General features: G+C 30.3%; 2 protein-coding genes and 1 long non-coding RNA gene across 3 annotated transcripts in view; 1 reads left to right on the top strand and 2 right to left on the bottom strand.

Moving 5' to 3' along the window:
• LOC148281008 (metabotropic glutamate receptor 2-like) overlaps window positions 1-25770 on the top strand; it is a 508075-nt gene that overhangs the window by 142045 nt on the left and 340260 nt on the right.
• Window positions 905-16572, bottom strand: LOC148281010 (cytochrome P450 4c3-like). Its single transcript, XM_088227465.1, has 9 exons — window positions 16311-16572; window positions 14793-14902; window positions 12559-12649; window positions 10069-10251; window positions 9867-9936; window positions 8984-9317; window positions 6802-7045; window positions 2022-2201; window positions 905-1109 (listed from the first exon to the last, which is right to left on the bottom strand). Exons 1-9 carry the CDS (start codon window positions 16477-16479, stop codon window positions 952-954), a joined length of 1539 nt encoding a protein of 512 aa, XP_088083591.1. The 5' UTR covers window positions 16480-16572; the 3' UTR covers window positions 905-951.
• Window positions 21518-23778, bottom strand: LOC148281009 (uncharacterized). Its single transcript, XR_015822454.1, has 2 exons — window positions 23697-23778; window positions 21518-21601 (listed from the first exon to the last, which is right to left on the bottom strand). It is a non-coding gene; the product is annotated as an uncharacterized LOC148281009 (long non-coding RNA).

Below are 25770 nucleotides of genomic sequence, written 5' to 3'. Positions count from 1 at the left end.
TAATAAGCCAAGTAATCAAGTGCGATGTTTAATTCCCATCAAACTTAAAAAGTATTGACTCACTTTAAAAAACTCTTTATAATATTCACGGAAAAAGTACTTTTAGGCTCTTGTTGTTCCCAAATAATGAGTATCTCGGATCAATAAAGTTATAAGTGTAAAATCATGAATTAAAAACTAGAAATATAACTATGATATCATGCATTTGTATAATTATTCAATACAAATCTTTGAAATTATCTAGAAAGTTTTTTTTTTTAATAAAATTTTTAGTGCTATAATTTTGCTTGTATTGTTGACATCTTGAACCCTTTTCTTTTTGAAATCACGATTTAAGTAAATATGTTCACACACATATTTTTATAAAGAAATACAAATATTGTCGATATCACGATTTTACGGGAAATTTGATCTAAATAATATTTTCTTACACTCAGTAAAAATTAAAGCATCTAAATTGTACCGCGAAGTATTTCGAAAATTTATGAAAATGAACAACTTTGAACTACGTCACAAGTTCATCCAAATCAACCAATTATAAAGTATTGTGATGGATTTCTGGTTTCCGGGTAGCCAACACACCAATCAACAGAACTCATTGACTAGAACTTGTGATGTCACTGGCAGAGTAATTTCAAAATTACGAAACTAAGAAATCATTGCGTCGATAATACGACGCATAAAAATATTTTGTTTTTTTTTTTCGTAGTTTAATAGTATATTAAAAAAAAAAAAACTATAATTCCTCATTGTTCGGCTCACTTGGTGTTTGTGATTGTTTGTAAAATTGTAATTATAAATATTTGATCTCGATTTAACCAGTTTACCAAAAATAACGACTTGACCAGGATTAAATTGAAAACTTTTAAATTGAATTCCGATCAGTTAGTGGATAGAGAAAATATTTTATTTTTCTTAAAACTGTATTTTTAAATAAAATTACAACTACTGTTAGTACATTCTTTTTCGCATTTGAACGTGAAATCCCGTTTTGGATGTTAAAGTTATTTCGGGAACTTCTTTGACGGGTTTTCCTGAAGCGAATAGCTCAAAGGATCTGATGATTTTCGAAAGAACGCTTTTGATTTCCAGCATCGCAAATTTTTGCCCTGAAACAAAAAAATTTTTAACTTGGGAAATCTAGTTCAATACATCTGGTATAAACCTAAATAATTGGATGTGTTATGTTAAATAAATACTTTCTTCTAAGCATGGTTTATTTCTAACGTGAACTCCAACTTATTACAACCGTAATTAGTCTATTTCTACAAATATATAGGAATCAGTCAATACAAATACGTTGTAAGTGACAATTAAACACGTTGTTTTGTTTGTTATATAACCACCTGCCTCAATTCGTTACTTTGTATTGAGGCAAAAAAATAATTAAACATCATTATCGTCAACAAAGTAATGAACACAGCCCTTAAAACTATTTAGGGCTTTGGAAGCAAAGATAACAAACTCCCATTTTGGTGTTTTCGAGAAAAATGACAAAAACTGCTAAACTTATGCCAAAGAGAGTATCCATGTTAGAAATGTGATTTTTAATTTAAACTTTAAGCTTTAATAGAAACACGAATTCAAAAAACTTTCTTAATGTTTGTATGGCAAGGCTATTTTAAGAATTTAAATCTCAAGCCTGTCATTGGTCGAACAAAATGGCAAATGGATATTGCTATGTTTGCTTCCAAACACTGTTTTCAAACTATTAGAAGTATGATCCTAAGCCACATTTGCTCAACTAATGATTTTAATAAAAATAAAACTACAGACTGACATCAAAACCAAAAAAAATTTTTTTTGAGGTTGCTATCTTTGCTTCCAATGCCCTCAATTTTACCTACTACCTTCTAGGGTAAATTCAAAATATAATATTATAGTATAAAAGCAAGCGCATGTTGTGAAAATAATAATGTGAAAATAACATTTTAAGCAAAAGGTTTGTAAATTGTATGTAATAAAACTGTAAAGACATAAATAAATTAAAGTAACTATTTTCTGTTTTAACGTTTTCTTACCAATACAGTTTCTTGGTCCAGCACTGAATGTACTATTAAGGAACGGGTGTTTATTACGCAAATTGTCGGCCAAATAGCGGTCAGGGTTAAATTTTTCGGGTTCATCAAAATACTTTTCGCTTTTCCCAAGTGCCATCAATAATATCAATACGTTTGCCCCTCCAGGAATTATCCTTCCATCTGTCAATAAAATTAAATTGAATAATAAACTTTTAATTAAAAAAAATAATTAAAATTTAATTAATTATGTAAACAAAAGATTTTTGAGAAGAGAATCTAGAAGTCTAGGCATTTACAGGGCTTATGACTTGTCATTGGCAGTCTGTTTACAAACATTTGACAAAATATTTTTGAATAAACGATTATATTATTATTTTTCATCAAGTGTTTGTCAATTAATCATAGGATTAATATAAGGATTAACAGAAAGAACCGAGAAATTAACCTATTTATAATTTCAACTAAAATTAAAACAATTTTTTCACAAAAAATAATAAGTTTTACGCGTCTACAATATTTCCGTAACTTCATTCCTGTATACTTTTAAAACCAATGAATGCAAACGATCAATATTTCATTAATTTAGTAATTTTCAAATATATTCTCATTCTTTAATAATTGATTGAATAACAGTACCTACACACTACACATATTCATCAGTCAATTATTTATCTTATTAAAAATTATCTTAAATTTTTTATTTTTCAGAATTATGAGTTAAGTGAAAGTAATCATCATAATATTTATTATTTTATTTTAATGGTTTTTGAATTTCTTCTATCCAAACCTCTTAAAGTTTTTAGATTCACCAAGGACTAAAAAGTTATTTTTTTTATTTATTTTTAACCTTAAAATCCCTCTGAAAAAATATACAAGGATTGAGATATCCACTTTTCTTCGCTCTTAGACTGTACAACATAATACTAATAATGTGAGATACATAAAACGCTTAACCAATCAACCTTGAAAAAAATGTAAAATCGTGGGTCGTACAAGGAGAGCTTCTCGATTACTTTAGCTTAATTGCTAGAAAATATCTTACTTTTTGTTTTTGTAGTAAAAAATTTGTAATTTATGTTTTTTTTTTAAATATTTTTTTCTTTGAATTATTTATATAATTTGCAAATATGTGTGTATATATATGTGAGTGTAATTTTGTTGATGAAATTGCGCTGTCACGTAAAGTGGATTTAAAAAATATATATATATTATTATTCACATATACTGTAAACTTGTGTGTAATATAGTATAAGAAAATTAAAAAAAAAAAACATTCAAATCTAAAACTATGCCGGCTATATCTTCATAATAATAAATTGATTGCGTCAGCAAAGACGATTAATTTTGACTTTTACCTAAAAAAAAAAGATGTGATTTTTTTCCTTTTTCTAGTTTCCCCTACATTAAATAATGCTTTAAAAAAAATTTAATGCAATATTTTTTACGCAACACTTTTTACTTTTTACAAATTTCAAATTTCATTTCTTTGTACAAATCAACAAATAAACTGGTTTTAAAACAGTAATAATCAAACACAATCATTAACAAAATAATTATCTACGTATCAAAATATAATAATTGCTCTTTAAAAAATAAACTTTTTTTTTAGTAAAAATAAATATTAGCGCTCTTATGATTTACCCTAAAATTAAATTTTTGGGGCCATTTTCAACGAGTTAAAAATAATTATTAATATACAAATATTAACACCTTTGTGTTCTAGTGATAAGCGCGTTTGCCTACCATGCAAGAGGTCTCGGGTTCGATTCCCGACATGGTTGAAATAATATATTTATTCAAAAAAATGTTTTTACTATATAATATTTCATCGTTCCTGGACTGGCACCTTAAGCGCAAGAGAAATCATCTGACCTCCTTTTTATTTATTTGTGATATTCATCCGATGTTATTAATGTTTTCATATTGATAATTTCTAATCGTAATTTCATTTTTTCAAGGTGATGACTTTTTACCCTACTAATAAATATTTCTTAAGTTCCTTTTCTGCACTTTTTTCTTTATTTCCACTACTCATTTTAATTTGTTTTTCTTTCTGAAGTCATTGTTGACTGTAAGTAGTGTTGATGTTTATTATTATCTTAATAAGTTGAGTGAAATTGTTTCAAAGCGACAAAGCTACCAATACAATAGTTTTGAATAACTAAACAATTTATATTTGCATACAAATAATGACATATCCATTTTTTCACATTCCTACGCAAACGTTTAGTATTTCATTTAACCAATGAACGCTTTCCCCCTCTAACAAGCATCTTCACACTAGATAAATGGTATTCAAACAAATATATTTGATCTTCCTGCTAAATATTTACTTTGCATATAAAGAAAAGTATGTTTATAATATGTTTATCTATATTATTTATATTACAAAACGCACAAAGAAAATAACAAAAACCTTACATAAGCTATACGCTTGTGGAGAACTTGATTCAATATTGGTTTCAATATCAATTTATGAAACCAATTATTTTTGCCTATCTTCTTACATTCTTCCAAAAACGACATTTTTTTTCAAAGTGCGATATAAGCATCCCTCGTTAAGGTAAAAATGGCTAGTCAGCGCATTGAATCCCAGGTGGCTTATTAAAATATTTTCTCCAAAATATTTTTTATCTCTTTTGTCTGTTAAGCGCTAAACTTTCATTTATCGTTTTAACGCTTTAACTTATTTTATTTAACAACTTTTAGAAAATAAACAATTTTATAATAATACAATAATTTTATTTATTTTATTATGAAAAGTTAGGTTAGGTAAGTATCGGATAAAAGATTCAATAAAAAAAATATATTTCTAAACTTGACCGAACCTATCCTCACCTAACCTAGTGACTTTTGATTCGGCTTTTTCCAAGGTGTTGACTTTTTACTAGCCAACAAATTGTAAAATGAGTTACCTTAATTCATTCAACGAACTTAGCACCATTCAGCTTAAGGCCGGTATTTAATGAACAGCCTAGCCGCTCAGTTGAGTGGCTGACTAAACTATTTGGCGGCAACAGCAATATAACCAATTACCGACATTTCTACATCTTCCGCTTTTGACACGTACCCGTCTCTTCATCAGGACACTAACAATGCTAACATGTAAATTCCACTATTTAGCACAGTAGTTGCACAAGAATAAAAAAATTAAAAATACAACGTTCTGATAGGACATCTACTAATATTTAATCACATTTTCATCAAAGCTTTTGTCCACAAAATTAAAGCTATAAATATTAAGAACGTCAATTTTTGTGTTGAGTTTGTCAATTGATGACTTTTGGCCTTTTACACACTAATAATTATTCATATTTTTAAACATATTAGGACAGAGACTGAGAACATTTTTGAAAAGGTAATATGGAATTCAGAGAAGTTACGTTGATTTTGAACATACAATTATTTTTTAAAAATCCATTTCGTATATTTTTATCGGTATTCGTAGTAATATCACATTTCCTTATTGTAGACTGGCTGCTTTCTGCATAACTACGTTAAAATCACCTTTTATTTTAGCCAACATGTTTTTATCAGTATTCGCAGTATGTGATATTCAATAAAATGTTGACAATTGTATTATTTGTATTTGTATACAATTGTAGGACAGGTCCAGTCACTAAACTCTAGATTGAGAAAGCTGTGCCATCTATTCTGCTCTCTTAGAGACATTCTGGATATTGACACTCTCAGAAGTGTGTACTTTACTCTGTTTCAAACCTATGGAATAGCTGGCTGGGGGGATTGTGCGGCATCCATTTTCAAGCCGCTCATAATTTCACAAAAAACTTTTGCTCATAATTTCACAAAGACTTTTGCTCAGAGACATCTCTCATTTATCGTACCGAGAAAGTTTGATATTTAGGAAGAACGTATTAAGCTCTAAAGGACAAAAAATATTTTCAAGAAAGGAGTTGAGGACTGGATTTTCCTTAGTGGGAGGGATTTGAGGGGGATACTCCTTGATGATTTTCCGAATGCCTTAGATTACTATATACTATATTGATGTGCCAAATGTATGTTTTTAAAAATATTTTTATAATTATTTTTTATGTTTCTAATCCTATATTTGTGGTGATATACTCATGTGTCTGTGTCATATAATTGCTAGTCCCATCTCAACACAGGACTTTTAGTCTCATGGAATTGGACGTATTGTCTCAAAAAATATACAATAACCTTATGTATGTACTTCTTCACAATATTTTAAATAATCCCTCTTCGCCTGTTTATCTGAGAGAGCTCATCGAACCTTTTTCACAGCTCAGACTATCTCTTCGTTCTAGTAACGAGAGAACCCTTTTAATACCCTGTCATCACTCTAATTTTCTTGCCTTCTCTTTCACAGTAGTAGCCGCTTGATTGTGGAATAATCTACCCACTAATGTTAGAGACGCCCCTTCTTTATTTACATTTAAGTCAAGATTGAAATATCACTATCTAAATATTTAAATTGTTCCTTTATCCTTCTTCTTTTTTTCCCATCCCCTGTCCTCTCTTCATAGTATAGTGTTAATTTTTTTATATATTTTTTTTTTTGTTTATCTTTGCTTTTAATTTTTGTATATAATTGTAAGATTCAAAATGTCCATGTATATATAATTTTCTCAAACTGAACGGTTTGGGTAGGTAGGAAGAAATTGCTTTAAGGCAATATGCTCGCCCTTGAATGTATATATATATAGATATATATTGTATATGTATTTAAAGTGTCAAATAAATAGATAAATATGTAAATAATTAAATAACTTTAAATAGAGGTATAATAAACTCCGATTACCTGGAAGCACGACGTCATTAATTAGTTTCCTTCCAAACATCGGCACGGAAGGATATAAGCGAAGAGTTTCTCTTATCACACATTCCAGATATTTCATTTTCTGGAGATCATTGTACGTGACCGGCTTATAGGGATCGTCGCCCATAATTTCCCGTTGCTCCGTCAGCGCTTTCTCCTGGACTCTTGGCCAGTTGGAGAGAGAATAAAGGGCGAAACTTATGGCGCGTGAGGTTGTGTCGTGGCCCTGTTGGTAACAAAGAAATGACAAATTAGAAGAACAGTCATATTGGAAAAGGGTTTCGGGGAAATAAAACCATTCGAACGCGTGGTTTTGTTTGGATTACGTCCAAGAAATCGGAGCGAATTTCGGAATGTGATTCGATATATCGAAGATCATTTTTATTTTTCCCAATCAACAACAAAATAGTCGTAACTGAAATTAGTGTGGATATTTACATTTTCATAAAATAAATTATTATAAAGATATTATCTTCGTAAATATATTCATAGTCCAATTAGGTACTTAAAAAGGGCAAAAAAATGTGAAAATGAAATGTTAATCATATAAAATTCAATTATATTCAACACCATCATCGTTCCTTTTCAGCACCTAATGGTGCATGGGGCACTGCATTTTTTAATTTTTTTTTTTATAATGAATAAAACATAAAATACAAAAAGTACATATTATACTACCAGGAATTATTAAAGAAACTCATTTGGGACCGTACATAAGAAAAAACATTTTTTTGACAATACATAATATCATACATCCAAAATAGAAAGAAAACATGATTGTGTAAGAAACATAAAACACTATCTACATAAATAACATTAATGATTATCACTTTTAAAAAGATTTAGGAAATATTTTTTAATTGTGACACTTCTGGATTTTTTATTCAACTTTTCGTGTCTTAGCTCATCGGGCAGTTTATTGTATTCGGAATGGCCAACATTTTCCAAGGACCTACTGCCGAACTTTGTTGAGCGAAACTTAGGCACATGAAGATTCCATGAGTAACGCGTATTGTAATTGTGAATATCATAACCAAATGTGTATTTTAAATTTGAGTGAGCAGAAAAGTTTAAGATATTTAAAAAAGTATTGGTTATGTCATGCAGTGGCATTACCTTGAAAGGAAGTATCTTTGTTTGTCGATAGATTTCCTTGACATGGGAATCCCATTTAAGACCAAGAATTTTTCTTAGAGCTCTGTTCTGAAGAACTTGGTACACCAATCGCAACGTATCTTGATGATTTTTGTTACATGAAGGTAAGATGATCAGTCTTACGCTTCAGGTACCAGTCCAGGGACCATAAAATATTCAAGTGTGGAAACGCCCAATTAAATCAATATTTCAAATCAACCATGTCGGGAATCGAACCCGAAACTTCTTGTATGGCAGGCTAACGGGCTGACCATTACACCACGAGGCCGACAATTATACTCATCATTTTAATATTATTGATTTGAGTTCGGTCAATTTTTTTGAAATATATAAATTATTGTTTATGTTGATTCAATTATTTTACCCACTGATTTGTGAAAATCAAATTATATTTGATTTTTTTATGTCAATTATTTTACATTCAAACTCATTTGTAAGTCTTGAATTCAGTCGCAAATTTTATTTCTATTAAGTCGGGACATGAACAAGAAAATACTCTATTAGTTAATTGTTTTTTAAATAATTCAATATCAAAAATACTAACATTTTGTCGAACCAGTAATTACGTACTTGGTAAAAAAATTATTCTCAACGTATCTGCTCTCATATCTACTGCATACGTCAATATTGGTCTAACACTCGTTTTGTACATACGGACCTTGCTTTTAATCTGCATATGTTAATTGTGCTATGCAATATTCCTTGGTATACAGATATTGCCGAGACTGTATTCCATCTAATTATGAGCATTAATAATTCAAAGAAAGTTTGTTTTTGCCCTATTGCAAAATGGCTGATTACAACATACCATATTTCACTTATATATTGTTCAACGTTTTTAACTATTTAATTTTATAGTAATTATAATGGCGTTAATTTTACGAGTATGATGTATCAAGGCAAACATTTGTTCTTAGTGATTCTTGAACGCGAACAAACCAAGACTTGCTTTAAAAAAAAACAAAAGCACGTTAGATAGAAAAAGAAAACATTAATATTATATATGTACCTCAAACATAAAAGTGTCCACTTCTTCCCTAATAACCTGATCGGACAATGGGCCTCCTTCTGCAGTTTTGCTTAATAAAAGAAGGTCTAAAAAGGCAATCGTCCGTTTCTTTCCAATCGCAACATCTTCGGCATCCAGTTCCATGACTCCATCTCTCATTTTTCTATCAATTTCATCCTTCAACAGCTTTCTTCTGGACTTTATAACGCCATTTGTGAAGCCATGCAAGATGCTCAGCGCTTTCTTTTGATCTTTGTAGTCTGCAGTAAATGCAAAAAAGAAATTTATGCGCTTTATAAGAGAGTATGCTCGAGTATTGACGATTTCACACATTCTGAAAAAATCAAATAGGCATTTGGCTGAAGCAATTTATTTTGTAATTCATGTAAATACATACATGTTAAAGGCTTGATGTTATAGAAAACGATATGTTGATGTAAAAAATAGAAACTAAAAATCACAAATAAACATTTCAAAGAATGATTTTGCAAACAACTTTTTTTTTTCGTTTTTTCTTTAACTTTAAGTGGAATTTGAAATTAATTACCCAGATTATTTTTAAGTACAATTAATCTTTTTAAAATTACATTCCAACATTTTTTCCGTTTTTGCTTGAGAAAGGATTTGAAATTATGATATTATCATTATATATCACTTTCCTCACCTAATGGTGCTTAGGGCACTGCATTGGTACACCAATCGCGGTGTATCATGATCGTTTTTGTTACATGCAAGTAAGATAATCAGTCTTACGCCACAGGTACCAGTCCAGCTACTTTGAAATTTATACCTTTATGAATAAATATTTTATGCCAACCATGACAGAAATCGAACTCGAGGCCTCTTGAGTAGTTTTTTCACAAGTTATAAAGTAAATAAATACCTGTAAATAGCTTTTACGTATTCTGATGATGAGCATTGTTGAGCATTCACACAAACTCCCATGGCAGATTCTATAAAATATAATATATTTTAATGTATATTTAAACATGTTTAAATAAGATATTTTGGGAAAACATATTACTAATTTAGGTTGATTTGTTATAAAAAATACAAATTTAATGTTTTAAATGTAAATTTCTTACCACTTATGACATCTAAAGCATAAAGAGTAACTAAAGGATAAATATCAAATATCTCTTCGGTGTGTGGAGCTAGTTTTTTAAGAAGAATTTCGCCTTTGTCATTAAAAACGTCGATAAATTTTTCTAAAATCTTGAAATGGAAAGTGGGTGTTATTATTTTTCTCTGTCTTCTCCATTTATCACCTGTAAAAATATGACTTTTTAAAAATCAAAGCATTATTTATTTTTCTTAATTCGAATGCATACAGTACAATTTTATGTGGTCAAAATTGAAAAAAATAATTAAAAGAGTAATTTAGATAAATTGCTACAATTATAGATACCTCGTTTTTTTACACATTTATAATATTGTACTTGTTTTTAGAGTATCTACAGTTTTATAATATTATTGTTGTTAGTGTTGTTACAAATTTTTTAAAGTAATTTATTTTATTTTATTTAAGAAACCAACAGTTCTACATACATATATATATAGTAAACAAACAGATATAGTTTATAAACTCAGAACCAATAACAGATTTCCACAAATTGTACTAAGTTAGTAAAAAAAACAAATTACATAAATACATTTAAGTTTATACATATAAAAATATCATTTTTATGTATCAATTTTTTAATAATCAAAGAACATTTTTTTTTTTAAAGAACATTAAGTTATTGCAAATTGGGCGAGATTAAGACAAAGATACATGAAGAGAGTATAAGGAAGGGAAGGTAGAAGTACATATTTATTATTAAAATGTCTAATTAAGTTACATAATAAATTTTTAAAGGCAATTTTGAATCTGACAGAGTAATGTTTGTGTAGTATATGTCTTTGCATTTTGTATTGTACACTGAAAAATTCCTACAAAAAAATCATTTTAAACATACGATGTTTGACTTATTGGTACATGAAACAGGTGATACCGTTTACAAATCCTGGCTGGCACATGTATTGTTTTTAAACTTAGTAAAACTGCACAGTCAACTATTTCTTATTTATTTGTTTTTCTATTTATTTTTTATATTTATTTTATACACAGGATATTTATGTTACATTTATTGAGAATCAAATCAAAACTCCATGGATTCAACGTCCTGTCTTGAGTTTATAATATAAAGCAAGTGTTACTTAAATGGTGCATTTACATTTATGGTACAAGGTTTATTATACTATACATATGACAACATAAGTTATAATTTTTACTTAAAAGGGGTAATAAAGTACTACATAGACACATGTTAAAACAAATATAAGTCAATTATTTCATACTTAAATATTTCTATTAGCAAATATTTACTCTGTTTATAAGTCTCAATTTGATAATACCTATATGTTAATTACCACCCTCAATATTTGAGCACCTGATAACTTTACTTTGTGCTTACAGAACAAGTTACTGAATTTTACATTTTTTGAAAAAAAGTTTTTCGTTTATTTATTCGTTCTATTGAAAGAAAAAAAGATGGAAGGAGAAAACGTACGATAAACACATTTATACATTGTATGGAAATGCGATGCTTTATATCATAAATGGAACCGCATACTCGGGAGATCACTAGTTCAACCTGATAATGTTAAAGCACTTATCTGCACGCTGGCCAATACGCTGGCGCACGAGTCGTCTGGTGTCGGTTTTTTAACACACATCATAAGGTACTGGCCGAGCGCGGATCATCGCATCCACGCGTTTACACATACAAACTACCCGCTATGTGGCCCGCACAGATAGATACTGAACGATTCCTCAACGTGAGGGCAGTTTAAAGATTTCAGTGCCAATACGCGCGCCAGCGTACGAACCAACGTATAGAGCCACATTTAGAGCGATCTAGCTAACACACTGATTCGCTGACGACCTGAACTTGGAAGGGAAGCTTCAGCAATATAATTAAACTCGCCCTCCACTCTCTACCCAGGCTCTTTAAAGACCTAGGCTAAGAGGGCGATAGTTAATTTACAGAGACCTGTCACAATTCATACTGCTGTAGGATTTAGGTTGCTTTACTTATCGCTCCTACCCTAGTTGGAGATTGACAGAAGACATGGGGTTGATGTTTAATGCTAATAACTACATGGGGAATGAATATACGAAACTAAAGCGCGAGCAAAGCGGCGAGGTTGTGTTGATCTGACAGGGCTGACCTTCTGGGTTGACTGGGCATTACCACGCCCTGTGGTCTCTTTGTAGGCCACGTTCTTATGATAATAGAAACGAAGTGCGTTATTAAGTTAATGTACCGAAGTACGTTGCTTTTTTTTGGATGGGCGTTTTATGTGCAATACTGTTAGTCTTGCAGAATATATTGTATTATTTTAAGGATAAAATGATGACTTGCTTCATGTGTTGTTGCTTTACATTTTAGGTAAAATGATTTAGCACGTGTGTGGGTCATCAATCATAGATCACTGCGTAATATAATACCATACCTACGTTCATTTTATGTAAACTATTAAAACATTTACTAATTGAGTCGAAACCAATTACGAACTAGTAAATCTCTTACCTGTAGACATCAAAAGTCCATCCCCCAGCCAATCTCTTAAAAAATCATAATCTTGTAATTTTGTTACCTCTTTGGTGCTACCCAGAACGATCTGTATAAATAGAAATGTTTGTATAATTAATTAATGTGTATCAAAACAAACTAATTGCTTGTGATTGTCTGGTCACCTTCAATCATGTCACGTCAAAATATTGAATCAATTATCTGTTCCTATGCGTCATAATGATATTTTTATTTTATCGCCGTTAGTACCACGGTTGAAAACAGTGTCATAACAAATACACGAAATTCGTGTGTATTTAAAATAAAACCTTTTTTAATTACTCAATATCAATAATACTTTAATCAAAATTATCACTGTCGGATATAATGCACTTATGCCAACGTTTTTCCCAATCCTTAAAATATTTCTGGGACGCACTTTTTGATATGGGCTTCAGTTCAGTATGGTCGCAAAATAGTCATTATATAGCTCGGTTCATATTTGGATACTGTAAAAGGTTGCAAGGGGCTAAATTCAGTGAATACGGTGGCTGAGCTCATCAATGGAGTGTGGTTTTTTTTGTCAAAATTCACGATCAAGATTTGCAATCGTGAGCGAGCGTTTGTCACTTATGCTCTGAAATAATCTTAAAAATTCGCCTATCACTCAAAAAGTACATAACACATTATTTTACCAAACTAGGAAAAAAATGCTTTTATAATAGGAAAATACGACGGTATTTTTTTTATTATTTATGAAATACTGACTAGATTTGTTGCGTAAAAAATAATTAATAATTTTAAATTCCCGCAATGACAAATAATTTTATAGAATCATCATATGCACCACAACTATAGCATTTATTTAATTATTATTGTAACGAGTTACAAATAAATATGAACAAATTATATGTGTCTATATTTTTATCTCACTATTTGCAAATATATCGTGATTGACTCTCTCTTTATTTATAACAAATTGTGAACGGAAACGCAGTATTTGCTAAATATAATATGCACCCACTAATTTATAGTATATATATATGTACACAATGGATGAAACACTAAGCTAGTGTTCATTCCAATTTAAGTTCCGGAACCTAGTTAGAGTCAGTAAACGTGAAGCAATGTAAAAAGCCGCTACATACAGCTTTGAATTCACAGTAGGTATACCGGCATAGACTGTTAGTCATTTTTACCGTACTACGCGTTTTGCGCTCAATGTTTTTTTTTGCACCACAACAGGCCAGGCGTCCCAAGTACAGTGGTGAATTACAACACAGAACACCCAGGTTAAAGAAAAATCCTATTTAATTGTTGTGTTCTCACCGGGAACCGAACCCAAAACCTTCCGCACATAAGTCAAGTATCTTTACTATTACACCACCGAGGCCGCATATTTTTTGGAATATAATTTAATAAAATCGTTCTATGAAGCATCATATCTATTTAATTATACCTAAGTATATGCAGCTAGTAAAATAATAATTTGTCTATTCGTAAGTGTTAAGAAAAATATTTTTGTTTTTTCATCCAATTAAAATAAATTCGTTGTTATAAAGAAATCTTACTTAAACACATAACAAATCTTTTCATAGTCCAGTGGTTCCATGGTGATGTTGGTAAATTTTTGATTAGAGGTCCAAGGCTCAAATACTAATTTACTTAAAATAATTTTCTACTTTATAGGACTAGTCTAGAGTTAATTAGATATGTCCAGTTATAAAATAGGATACATTAGGTTTTTCAGAAATATTAAGAAAATACCAGTATTAAACCAAATTGTTATATTTAAATCATTTGTTTATATTTATCTGCAATTTTTATTTCATTCATAGTTTTTTTTTGTTGAAATTTTCATTTTTACTAAAAAAACATGAATTTATTTTGCTTATTTTCTGTTTATCATTGTTACCTATTTTTTTGTATTAAAATTTCGAATTTGTGATGGACCAAATTAATAGCACACTTAAATATCATTTTTTATGAAAAACATTTTCGCTCAACACGGATTTTTATCTAGAAAGCTGAAATGCACTCAACCCAAAAAACGTGTTTTTAAAAAAATATTTTAACAACCCTCTTACCTTTATGAAATAAAAGATGATTAATATAAGCTGCGATTGGTGTACCAATTCAGTGTCATATGAATCATTAGGTGTGAAAAGGGGAATGATGATGATTTAATGAATAAATAAATCAATTCGGCATGTTTCCCCATTGGGTATGCTCACAAAACAATAGAAACCTACCTCAATATTTTCTGGGTCAAAAAGGCATACGTAAGCGTCATGACCCATCACAACTTTAAACGTCTGTTTACCCAAATTTTCGAACATCTGAAGTGATTTTTCAAAAATTTCTGAAAAAAAATGTCACAAGATTAATCAAAAAGAATAATTATTCATGAACATTTTGAGTAGTTTTCAATACGTAGTTCACAAAATGACAAAAAAATACAGTATTATCCCAGCTTTTGGCCGTTTGTCCTATTGTGGATAGAAATTTGGAGCACAGGACAATAGACCAAGACACTGTCCTTGAGATAGACGGAGAGGCTATTTTGTCCGGCTTATTGTACTTTCTTCCTTTTTACCTGTGCCTTAATATTTAAGTTTGTATGCAATACCTTATTACATGTGATTATTTTAAATATTATGGATAATTTATCTGGCGTTATCTATGCTTGTGAAAATCACCCCAAAAGCGCTTTAAAACAAGTATTCCAACATGTCTTGCAGCTACACAGCTCATGGGCAGTTCGGATTCTAGGTCCTCGTTTCCGATTATGGTAGAATTCAAAAGTACATAGATTTAGAGCACGCCTTGCAGCTACAGATCGCATAAAAAGTATAAAATCTTCCCTTCATTGTTGTTATTTAAAAATTGATTTTCGGAAATTTTATTTACTTTAAAGCGTTAACAACTGCAAGCTACATTAAAGCACGTCTTGCAACTACAGAACTAATGGGTGATTAGAATTCTGGACCCTATTAATGAAATTCTTATTATACGATAATTTGATTATTGATGGCGTTTACACACAAAAGCTAGATTAACAGACGTCTTGCAGCTACAAAGCGCATAAACTTATTTAATTATACTAATTTAAATAAGTTGTCATCCCATGGTTAGTGTCGCAGACTCACGCATCAAAGGCCCGAATTCTGAACCCTTTTCAATTTCAACGAGATTTCCATGTTCTAATAGTGAGTTGAATATTTGGATAAATCATAAAAAGACAAATATGAAAAAAAACCGTACAACTGATTTCAATGAAATTTACACACCGAGCAGAGTAGTCAGTCAGTCAGTCAAGTGTTAATGATAAAAAGTAAACAAAAGATAACGAAAAAATATATTACATTTTTCTTAGTCCCTTTAAAATATTACAAAGATCTACAACTTTTAAAAATAACATGATACGTATCTTTATAAATAATATTACACAAATACTTTTGAAGTTGATCATCGGGTAAAACAGTATTAGAATATTTACCTTAGTAGGAACTCTATTCAATTCATTTACACATCATTTTCATATTCATTTGTTTATATTTGTTTCTGGCTCTACTGTAAGCTTGTTGTAAAACTTCTAAGTTTACCTTATATTCGTTGTATTTTATTTTATTGCTCATTTTCGAACTCTTTCTACCCTAGTTTGTATCTAGTTAAAATAAAAAACTATAAATATATTTTTAAAAAAGTTAAAAAGGATTCAAAAACGTATTAGACTAATTGTTTTCAATTAAAACATTATATTTGTTCACCTTCACTCGTAGTTCCAAATTGATGGCTATTTCCTAAAAGCGGTAGCGTTTTTTGACCAGGAAATTCATTGATGCACTTCCAAAATCTTTTGTTTTTAATGTAATTATTGATACAAAAACTTATAAGCAAAACAACTATTGATGAAACTAAATATACAATTACAGGCATGGTAAAATATTATTTTACAATAAACAATTTTATCTTAATTAATTTTTCTTCAGTTGCACACGACTTACAAACACTTGAAATTTGGCAAAACTGATCTTGTGTTTGTATTTTTATTTTATATTTTTTTATCTTTATCATTGAATACTTCGCTTGAGATAACCCTGATAAAACGTTATTTTTGTTCCGCTATGTAATGTATTAAAACATAAAAACACACTAAATAAAGATTTTTAAATGGGTTTTTTTTCAATTTATTTAATTAAAATACTGATTAATTATTTAGCAAATGTTTGTCTTGTTTCATTGATGTGCAATATATAACTTTTTATGACGTTCTTGTTTTGAACATTATTCTTTATTGCGCTATTTAATTGTTGGTTCATTATTCGTCCTAAGTGAAAATAGGACTTTGTTCCTATAGATTAGGGTCTTGTGTCCCAAAATATATAAATATAATTATATTTTGTATAAATCTCAATCCTGCAAAATGAAATCGAGTGAAGATAGGTCCATCTCATAGTGTTTGGGGCGTTCACCTACCAGGCTCGTGGTCCTTCCGTAGACGCGCTAAAGGAGAATTACTCCAGTGAGAACTGAAAAAGAGACTCAGTCCTCCAGGAGCCGGGATTATGGTATCGTTTAGGTATGACAGGTAAATATATGAACACAGACCATCTCCTGAGACCAAGGGTTACAAACGGTTTACTAAAAACACTTGAGCATAATATATACTTTAAATATGACTAAATACGTTTTAATTTATTTTATTGTTTTCGTATAACAATAAAATTTATTTATTTCATTTAGAAATATTGCTTATTTTTCATGTTTGTATTAAAACCAGTTATGGACATATTGATTGTACCTGTAAAGAAAATTCGTATATAAAAATGACAGTAACAGTGTAAACAAGTCGACAGCCATCAATTCAGAATTTATTTTTTTGTAAATTGTACGGTTCTTAACGTGACATAATTTTATCCCAGTAAACATAAATAAGCTGAGTTGAAAATAATTTTTAATAACCGAAAATTCTCGCAAAACGCGATATCAAATTTTTGATTTGTTACAAACTCAATCGACTTCCACTCGAATATTTTTTTATTATCAAAAACGTAAAAATATTTGTTTTGTGAAGCGATTTCTAAATATTATTATTTATGATGATACGGAAAAAATACTCTGATGGCCACGAGATAATTTTTCCGTGAAATTTAGTAAAATATAAACATTTTTGTACTCATCTATCTTTGTGGGTTAATGTTTTGTTTACGTCAGCAATCAAGGTCATTACCATCAAGTTATAACTAAATTAAGATATCGTTTATAAAAATCGTTAAACAAAAACAAGAATCCCACCCAAAATCGTCCAAGTATTGATTCATACAAATGTTTTGCACTAATTTGAAATTTTTATTTCGCCTCAACTATTATTTTAAAAAAATAAACATAAAATATTTTAGTTTAAACTACTATTTTTGTTTTTTGTCTGCAAAAATTAAATTTAAAAATAAAAAAATGGTTTATAAAAAATAAAAATTTTAAACAAAAATCAGGTGATTTAAAATGAATTTGTCCCCATATTTTCCAATGCACAGGGTTAATATCGTTATCTTATTAATTAATATAATTAAATGATATGTTATAGTATTTGGAACTCGTTGATTTATGGATATATTAAGTATCATGTAAAATGTGTCCAGTGATTAAAATTAGTACTTTTAATCCGTAGTGATATTTTTTTTATGAATTAGTTCAAAAAACTTAAAAGTTTAAAGGTTGCTTGAATTTAGTGTGTTTTTTTGCATATGTTTTGTGTACATTGTACTATTTAACCCCTGCAACTGAATTGTAAGATAAAACACCCCAATATGGCATATAATTGTTGACGAAGATTGAAATGTTTAAATTTTTACACATACATAATTGCATTGAAATATACAAGACAAAAAAGTCACCAAAAATGCTGACATACACAAATATATTACGAGACAACAACACCACCTCATTTAAATAGCCAGTACAAATACAGGACTGCCAAAAATACTACAGAATGGACTTAAAAAGTACTAAAACGACTTAAAACCAATGGCGTATTATTACTCTAAGGACTTACCCAACTACTTGAAATGTTGTATTGGAGACAAATTTAAAATTAAATTTACCCATTGAATTTATAAAAATACTCATTTTTAATCAAATATATAGAAATGAAATATCGGTAAGTGCTTTTATTCAAACATTAAGTTAAATGTTTGACCACAAAGTTAATGTTTTATCTTATTAATATTATGTATTGTAATAATAATATGAACTTAATTTTTAAATTCGAATGTAAAGCTTTAATTTTACAACTTTGTATAAATACAAATTTAAATTATATAATACAAAGGTAAAGAAGTACTACAACTATCTTTAATTACAATATAAAAGATAAATATGTATATTAGATATTTAAGATAAATTTCAAAATTGCTTGACTAGTGGCATTTGGTTTATGACTTATAATTATTACAGATCAAATCGTTTACTTTTTCTGTGGTCTTAATTTGTTACCGTTTTTTTTTGTCAAAATATTTTGATAAACCACAAAAACGTCTGTTGATATTTATTGAAAAAAAACTCTTGTGTTTCATGTTTTGAAATTGTATTTTAATAGTTTTTGATATTTGAAAATGTAGATTAAAATACGTTTGTAAAGTCGGTTAAACGGGAAAACGTTGAGTTCAATACTAGTTACGATTTAGCAAAATTAACGAAATGGGCTGCGTAAAAACGTATGATGAAACCCCACGACTTGCCCATTTTGGCCAAAACATAGCAACTATCTTGCTTAAAACCTATCCTCTATTTTAAAAGTACGTGCCTGAGAGTTTCATATCGTTTTTAAGATTCTCCCAAACAGTGGAAGCGAAGGATAAAGGGCGAAGAGTTTCCTTAATAACAAGATACTTCATTCTCCGGCAGTAATAGACACCAACTTGTTAAGATCATCCCCCTTTATGTCTATCTGCTCCTTGAAGGCTTTTGTTTGCACCTCTGGCTTATTCCGAGTAAGAGGATAATACATAACGAAACCCATCGCACTGATGTGGTGACGAGGCTAAATTAGTAATCTTTATTATATTTATTTATTGTGTATGCTGATATTTGGTAGAATTCTATAAGGAAATTTGATAGGGTATCCAAAATAAAACAATTTTATTGCATTTTATTCTACTTTCATTAAAAAATATATATATGACGCGTTTTGTCTTGTTATGACATTATCAAACTAATTGAAATATTTTTAAAGTATTCTTTTATACTAAATATATAGGGTTTTCTAAATTTTTTTTTTTTATTAATTTTCTAAATCTCATATAAATAATACAATAACTAGATCCTCAACACAAATACAACTTAAACAAATACATACTAATACAAGTTTTGGACAAAAGGATTTTGAGTATTATGCAATTAAAATCTATAACCTACTTTCACTGTCTATTAAAACAATTAGGAATGAGAAAATAATCAAACATGTTATAAAAAATGAATGGTTGAGCTGAGTAGAAGTAAAATAGACTGTTTCATTCGCCCAAACTAATATTGAATAAATGGCTCCACAAATATTAAGTTTATGTTTTATTTTTTGTTATTTTATTGTACGTTTTATAATATAAATAATATAGAGGTAAATAAATTAAATACAAACTTGAATAAGTAGTGTTTAAAACTTTTTATACATTTGGTTATTTTTCTGTGTATATTATTTTTTTTTTGTTTATTCTCACATGTAAAAATGTTTTAAAAGGGTAAATTGTTAAGTATCTTTGGCACGGGTAATTTTTTATTGTTTATCTTTGTTTATGATGGAAAAAATTAATAAATAAATAAATTTACATATTATTAATATGTTAATTTTTTGGTTAGTACCGTGTGTGCTGGATTTGTTCCGACGTTTCGGCTACGATTGCAAGAGTCATCTTCAGGGTAAATTGAGTGTTTTATAGAAAAAATTACGTGTTTAACTACTAGTAATTTGTACCGTGTTGCAGTCCAAACAAATCCAACACACACGGTATCACCCAAAAAATAAACATATTGATAACAGTGACCGTGAAAACCTTAGCGGTTATTTTATAAATTATTATGTTTCGTATCAACAATATAAATAAATCCACAAGCATAATATTGATAACAATTTTTTTATATTTGTTAAATAAAACATATTTTTATTTACTTTTTAAACGAAGGTTATTTGAACGTAGTTGTGCAAAAATCAGCCAGTCCATAATCCAAAAACTTGAGATATTGGTGTTATCGGGTGCAGTAAGGTCAGTTCTGTTGAAATCAGCCAATCCGCTTTTATACACTTAACTGTAACAATCACTTTCTGAAAATAGTGTTGATCACAAAAATGACATTTCTCAATTTGCCAAAAACGCATACAGCACTAGAAGTTTTTGCGATATAAATGCTGATGGGAAGATTAATGCATTCAGAAATTTTGTTCTCTCAAATAAATTAAATTGAGCAAATTTAAAGTAATTTAATTTTATAAATTCACTTTGTTTAAAATAAATAAAGAAAAAAACATGTTTTAATACAGAATGTCATCTCATACATTCAAGGTTTGAATTAAGTATCATTCAATATTAGATCTGCCTGTTTTCTGCAAAATGCATATATGGTCAGACGGACTTCATAAAATCACAAAAATTCCTTTAACACATAATTAAATTATTTTTAAAGCTATTATAATAAATTAATGAAGTGATTTTTTACAATTAAGTACCCTTATATAAAATAAAATAAAATGTTCAATATGACCCAAAATACATTAGATTTCAACTAGAGCTTGCCTGTTTTCTGCGAAATTCACATCTTGGGTTGTGTGATCAGCCACACTTTTATGATTTAAATTGGCTTGGACATGTACTGCGCATGCTTTAGGAGAGCCTTAACCCAAGTTGCATCTTCTTTAAACCTGCGGACTCGCGCCGTCCTGGAAGGTCATCAATGACGATTTTTCGACTTTATTTGGCAAAACTAAGGGGCGATGGATTGACGTGGGAAGAGGCAAGAATGCTGGCTGGTGATAGGGTCTTCTGAACGCAACTGGTGATGTCCACATTCACTTGGGGACGGATGTGGAAAAGAAAGAAAAATAAGAAAATTACTCACATACATAATAAAATTGTTTTTTTTATTGTAAAATTAACAAATGTTTGCATTTTATATCATCTGTCAAACTAAAAAACATCCTAACTATGGTGTATTTTTGATTATTCACTTCTTTTACAAAACTGCTATTATCTCAGTTTCACTTTTCTATGACTGGTTGTTATCTACAAATTACGTTCATTTGATGCCAGTTATAAATCAATCGTGTCACCCTGTATTACACCCTTTTTGAACTTGATTTTCTCCATCTTTAGATCGCCGTTTATGTTTACATCCATGGTACCATTTTCATATACATATTAAATCAACCTTGTGTATCTAGAATCAATCCTGGCATTTTCAAGTGCATTTATGGCTGCCCAGGTTTCCACAGAATTGAATTCTAGACGATAATCTATAAAAGCCATGTGTATGCTAATGTTATATTCCGTGGTTTTTTCTATAAGCAGAAGTAAATATTGAATATGGTCTATGGTTTTAAAACCCTTGCGGAAGCCAGCCTGTTCAACAGGTTGGTAAAAGTCAAATTTCGGGGTAATACGGTTTGTCAATATTTCCAAAACTTTTTATACTAGCCTAGGAAGACGTTTTCAAGATGCTAAATTGGAAAAATAAAGGCATTAAAATAGATGGCAAGTATCTAAATCACCTCCGTTTTGCAAAGATATAGTAATAATAAGTGAACTGCAATCTATCGTAAAAGAATAATACAAAGCCTCTAGAAAGATCGGTCTGGAAATGAATACAGACAAAACCAAGATTTTGAGTCCAATACCTGGCAACATATGTACTGGAAGTAAAACTATTGGTGCTGTTGACGAGTACATTTACCATGGGCACAAAATCAAATTGGAAAAATTTAATTAAACTGCGGAACTGCCTAGACAAATCGGATTAAGTTGGGCTGCGTTGGAAAGCTGAAACACGTTTTCAGAAATAAAGAAATCCCAAATAATCTAAAGGCCAAAGCCTACAACTTTTGTGTTCTGCCGGTGGCAACATGCGGTCTTGAAACCATGTCACCCACTGCTAGAAGTGTTCAGAAAATTAAGTACACTCAGCGGTCTATGGAAAGATAAATGTTGGGCGTTTCCTTAAGAGACCGGATAAGCAATGAGAAAATAAGACGCCATACAAGGTGACCAATATCGCAGGAAGAGTGGGAAGACAAAAATGGCAGTGGGCGGGTCATGTGGCGAGACAAAAAGTCGTTAGGTGGACCCTCAGAATACTCCACTGGAGACAATACGGAAGCAAAAGGAAAGTAGGGAGACCACAAAGGAGATGGAGTGACGACGTCATCGAACGCTTGGGCCATGGATAGAAACAGAGAGCCCAGGACAGAAAAACACGGAAAAAATTGGAAGAGGCCTATATCCAGCAGTGGAGATAAACGGGCTGATAAGAAGAAGATGATAATTCAAGTTTTTTATTTTTTTTATTTGTACTTATTAACTTGTGTCGGAAACCCAACGGCATGTGCTATGAACTATTAACCGTTCGTAATTACAACGAGTAAGTATTTTAATATGTGGAAATTAAAAAATAATAATAATAATTATCGGAGAACGAGAAAAAAAATCAATCAACAATATAGATAACGAATCGTAATGCATTTAACCGGCTGAAATCAAGTGGTTACTATTTGACTTAAATATTTTAATGATAGAACGTTCAGAGTTCTACCAGCAAGGCTTTACGACCTACCGATCGGACGCACATCTTTTTAAAGAGGATTTCTAGACCTACGATTAGAATGTAGTTTTTAAAAATATGTACTGCGTCTTTTTCTCTCTTTGATGAACAAAATGGCAAAAACACGTCTTCTGGCAGTACTTATATGGAGGGACATAGTTTCTATTCAGTCATACGAATCGTACCGTAAAATTATTTCTGCCGGCAAGACTCGTTCCTCCCGGGTGGTTCTTCCTAATACGCCTTTCACAAGGACACGGTGTTAGGCGTTCTACTCGTAACGCTACAATTTTTTTAAAACGCTACAGTCGGCCAATATACTCAATATTAATTTAAAATGATATCAAACTTACTATCGTATGTTTATAAAACCGGCCCTTAGTTTCATCGATAAACAGTTTTCAAAAAATGATAATAGTATATTTTATTTTTGATGTTTGAAGCACTTGTGAAAGCACTTAAAATAAAATGAAATCACTTTGTTTTTATGTAACACTTATATTTTTTTATAATTTGACAACCAACTAGTTTTGGCAATACTATGACTTCTTCAGGGTTAATTACAAACTAACATAACATATATAATTTTTTCACAGTGAAGGTAGAGTGGGCGTGGCTACGGGGGTAGAGAAGAGAGGGGGTTTGTGTGTGGATTTAGGAAGAGGGAACATATTTAAAATGGTACTATTACTAAGATTTATTTGATTATTAAAACATTTAATTTTTTATTTACAGCCTTTCTAATTACCAATATTTCAAAATAATTTAGTACATATCCTTTTTTGTTTGTATGTTGAATTCCGATGCCATCTTCAAAGTCGAATGAGTGACCATTTGTTAGGATATGGTCGGCAAACTCTGAAAAAATATTGTTTTTAAGACATCTCATATGTTTTTTAGCTCTAGTTTTAAAAGTACGTGATGTTTTTCCTATATAAAATGACTTGCAGTCATGGCACATCAACTAATCGATATAATTTATTAGTTCTTTGTTTAGTGTTTTTTAGTATACTTTCTATATTATTTGTTGTGTAATTGCTGGTTTTAAATCATCCGGTAAATCTTTAAAAAAAAATTTGAATAATTGTTAATGTATAGAAATCTTTTACATTAACAATTATTCAAATAAAATTACATTAAAAAATATAAGTGGTACATAAAAACAAAGGATGGCCTCCGCGGTGTAGCGGTCAAGACGCTTGACTCACACGCGGAAGGTTCCGTTTTAGATTCCCGGTGAGAACACAAAAAATTAAAAATGTGATTTTTCTCAAGCCTGGGTTTCTGTGATGTAATTCACCACTGTAATTAGGCCTCCTGGCCTGTTGTGGTGCAAAAAAAAAAAATTAAAGTGATTTTAATATATTAGATAATAGTATACCTTAAACATAAAACGTGTCAACTTAGAATTATCCGATAATGGTTTCCCTTCGGCTATTTTGCTCAACAATAGAAGATCCAAAAAATGGCTTTATTTTGCTTGTCGATGGCGACGTTTGCATCCAACTCCACTTTTTCATCCATCATTCTCTTTTTTATATCGTCTTTGAAAAGACTTCTCCTTGATTTTATACGGCATTTGTAAGGAATTTCAGAGCTTTTCCATGATCTCTGCTGTCGCGAGTGAATGAATAATGAAAATCGATCCTCTTTATTGGCGAGAACCCACAATGATTCTCGATTTCACTCATTCTAAAAGGTGCAAGATAAGTTATAGTTTATTCAGCAGACATTTTAAACACGTATTCACAAAAAGCCAAGAAATAAATTAAGAAAATAAAAAACAGGTTAACTATATTTTATGATATTTTGTAGGTACAGTTTGTTCGAACATTTTATCGTTTATACAGTTTTTCAACATTTGATAAGTTCATTCACTACACATTGTCACAATATTTACAAGACTATTATATTATTAAATGGGTGATTTAAATGTCAATTGTCTTTTGTATGCTGACGATGCTGTACCCCTTGCTAACAACAAAGAGGAACTGCAATTCTTGGTAACAAAGGTCTACGATGTTTGCAAGAGAAGCGATTTGCTGATGAATGTCGATAAATCAGATGTGATGGTTTTTGAAAGAAATGGAAGTATGACTAAATGTGAAATCCCTGTGAATGGAGTTATACTAAAACAAGTAGAGGAATTTGTGTACCTGGGAAGTATGTTCACGAGGTATGGAATGACTGAGAAAGATATTGAAAGGAGGGTGAGTGCCGGGAACAGAGTGAACGGTGCACTCGAATCGACCTTGGCAAATAAATGCTTGTCACAAGAGGCGAAATTGGCAGTTCACAACGGAGTCCTGGTCCCGTCCCTGATGTATGGGAGCGAAGTATGGACTTGGAAAAACAGGGATGAAAGTAGGCTGAATGCTGTTGAAATGCGATCTCTCAGGCGAATGTGTGGTAAAACTATGTACGATA

The sequence above is a fragment of the Micrasema longulum genome, unplaced genomic scaffold, assembly GCF_059751315.1.
Source record: "Micrasema longulum isolate JH-2025_06_02 unplaced genomic scaffold, ASM5975131v1 h1tg000505l, whole genome shotgun sequence".
Lineage (NCBI taxonomy): Eukaryota > Metazoa > Arthropoda > Insecta > Trichoptera > Brachycentridae > Micrasema > Micrasema longulum.
Note: the sequence above shows the minus strand (reverse complement) of the source record. Positions and strands in the feature narration are given on the sequence as shown.

Bases quoted from the DNA above. Each gene is read 5' to 3' on its own strand.
- LOC148281010 (XM_088227465.1), bottom strand. From the start codon at position 16,479: ATGCCTGTAATTGTATATTTAGTTTCATCAATAGTTGTTTTGCTTATA. The intron at 9,937-10,068 runs GTAAGAAATTTA...TATATTTTATAG, and splicing joins TGCTTTAGATGTCATAAGTG to AATCTGCCATGGGAGTTTGT. The intron at 9,318-9,866 runs GTATTTATTTAC...TGATTTTTTCAG, and splicing joins TACGTAAAAGCTATTTACAG to AATGTGTGAAATCGTCAATA.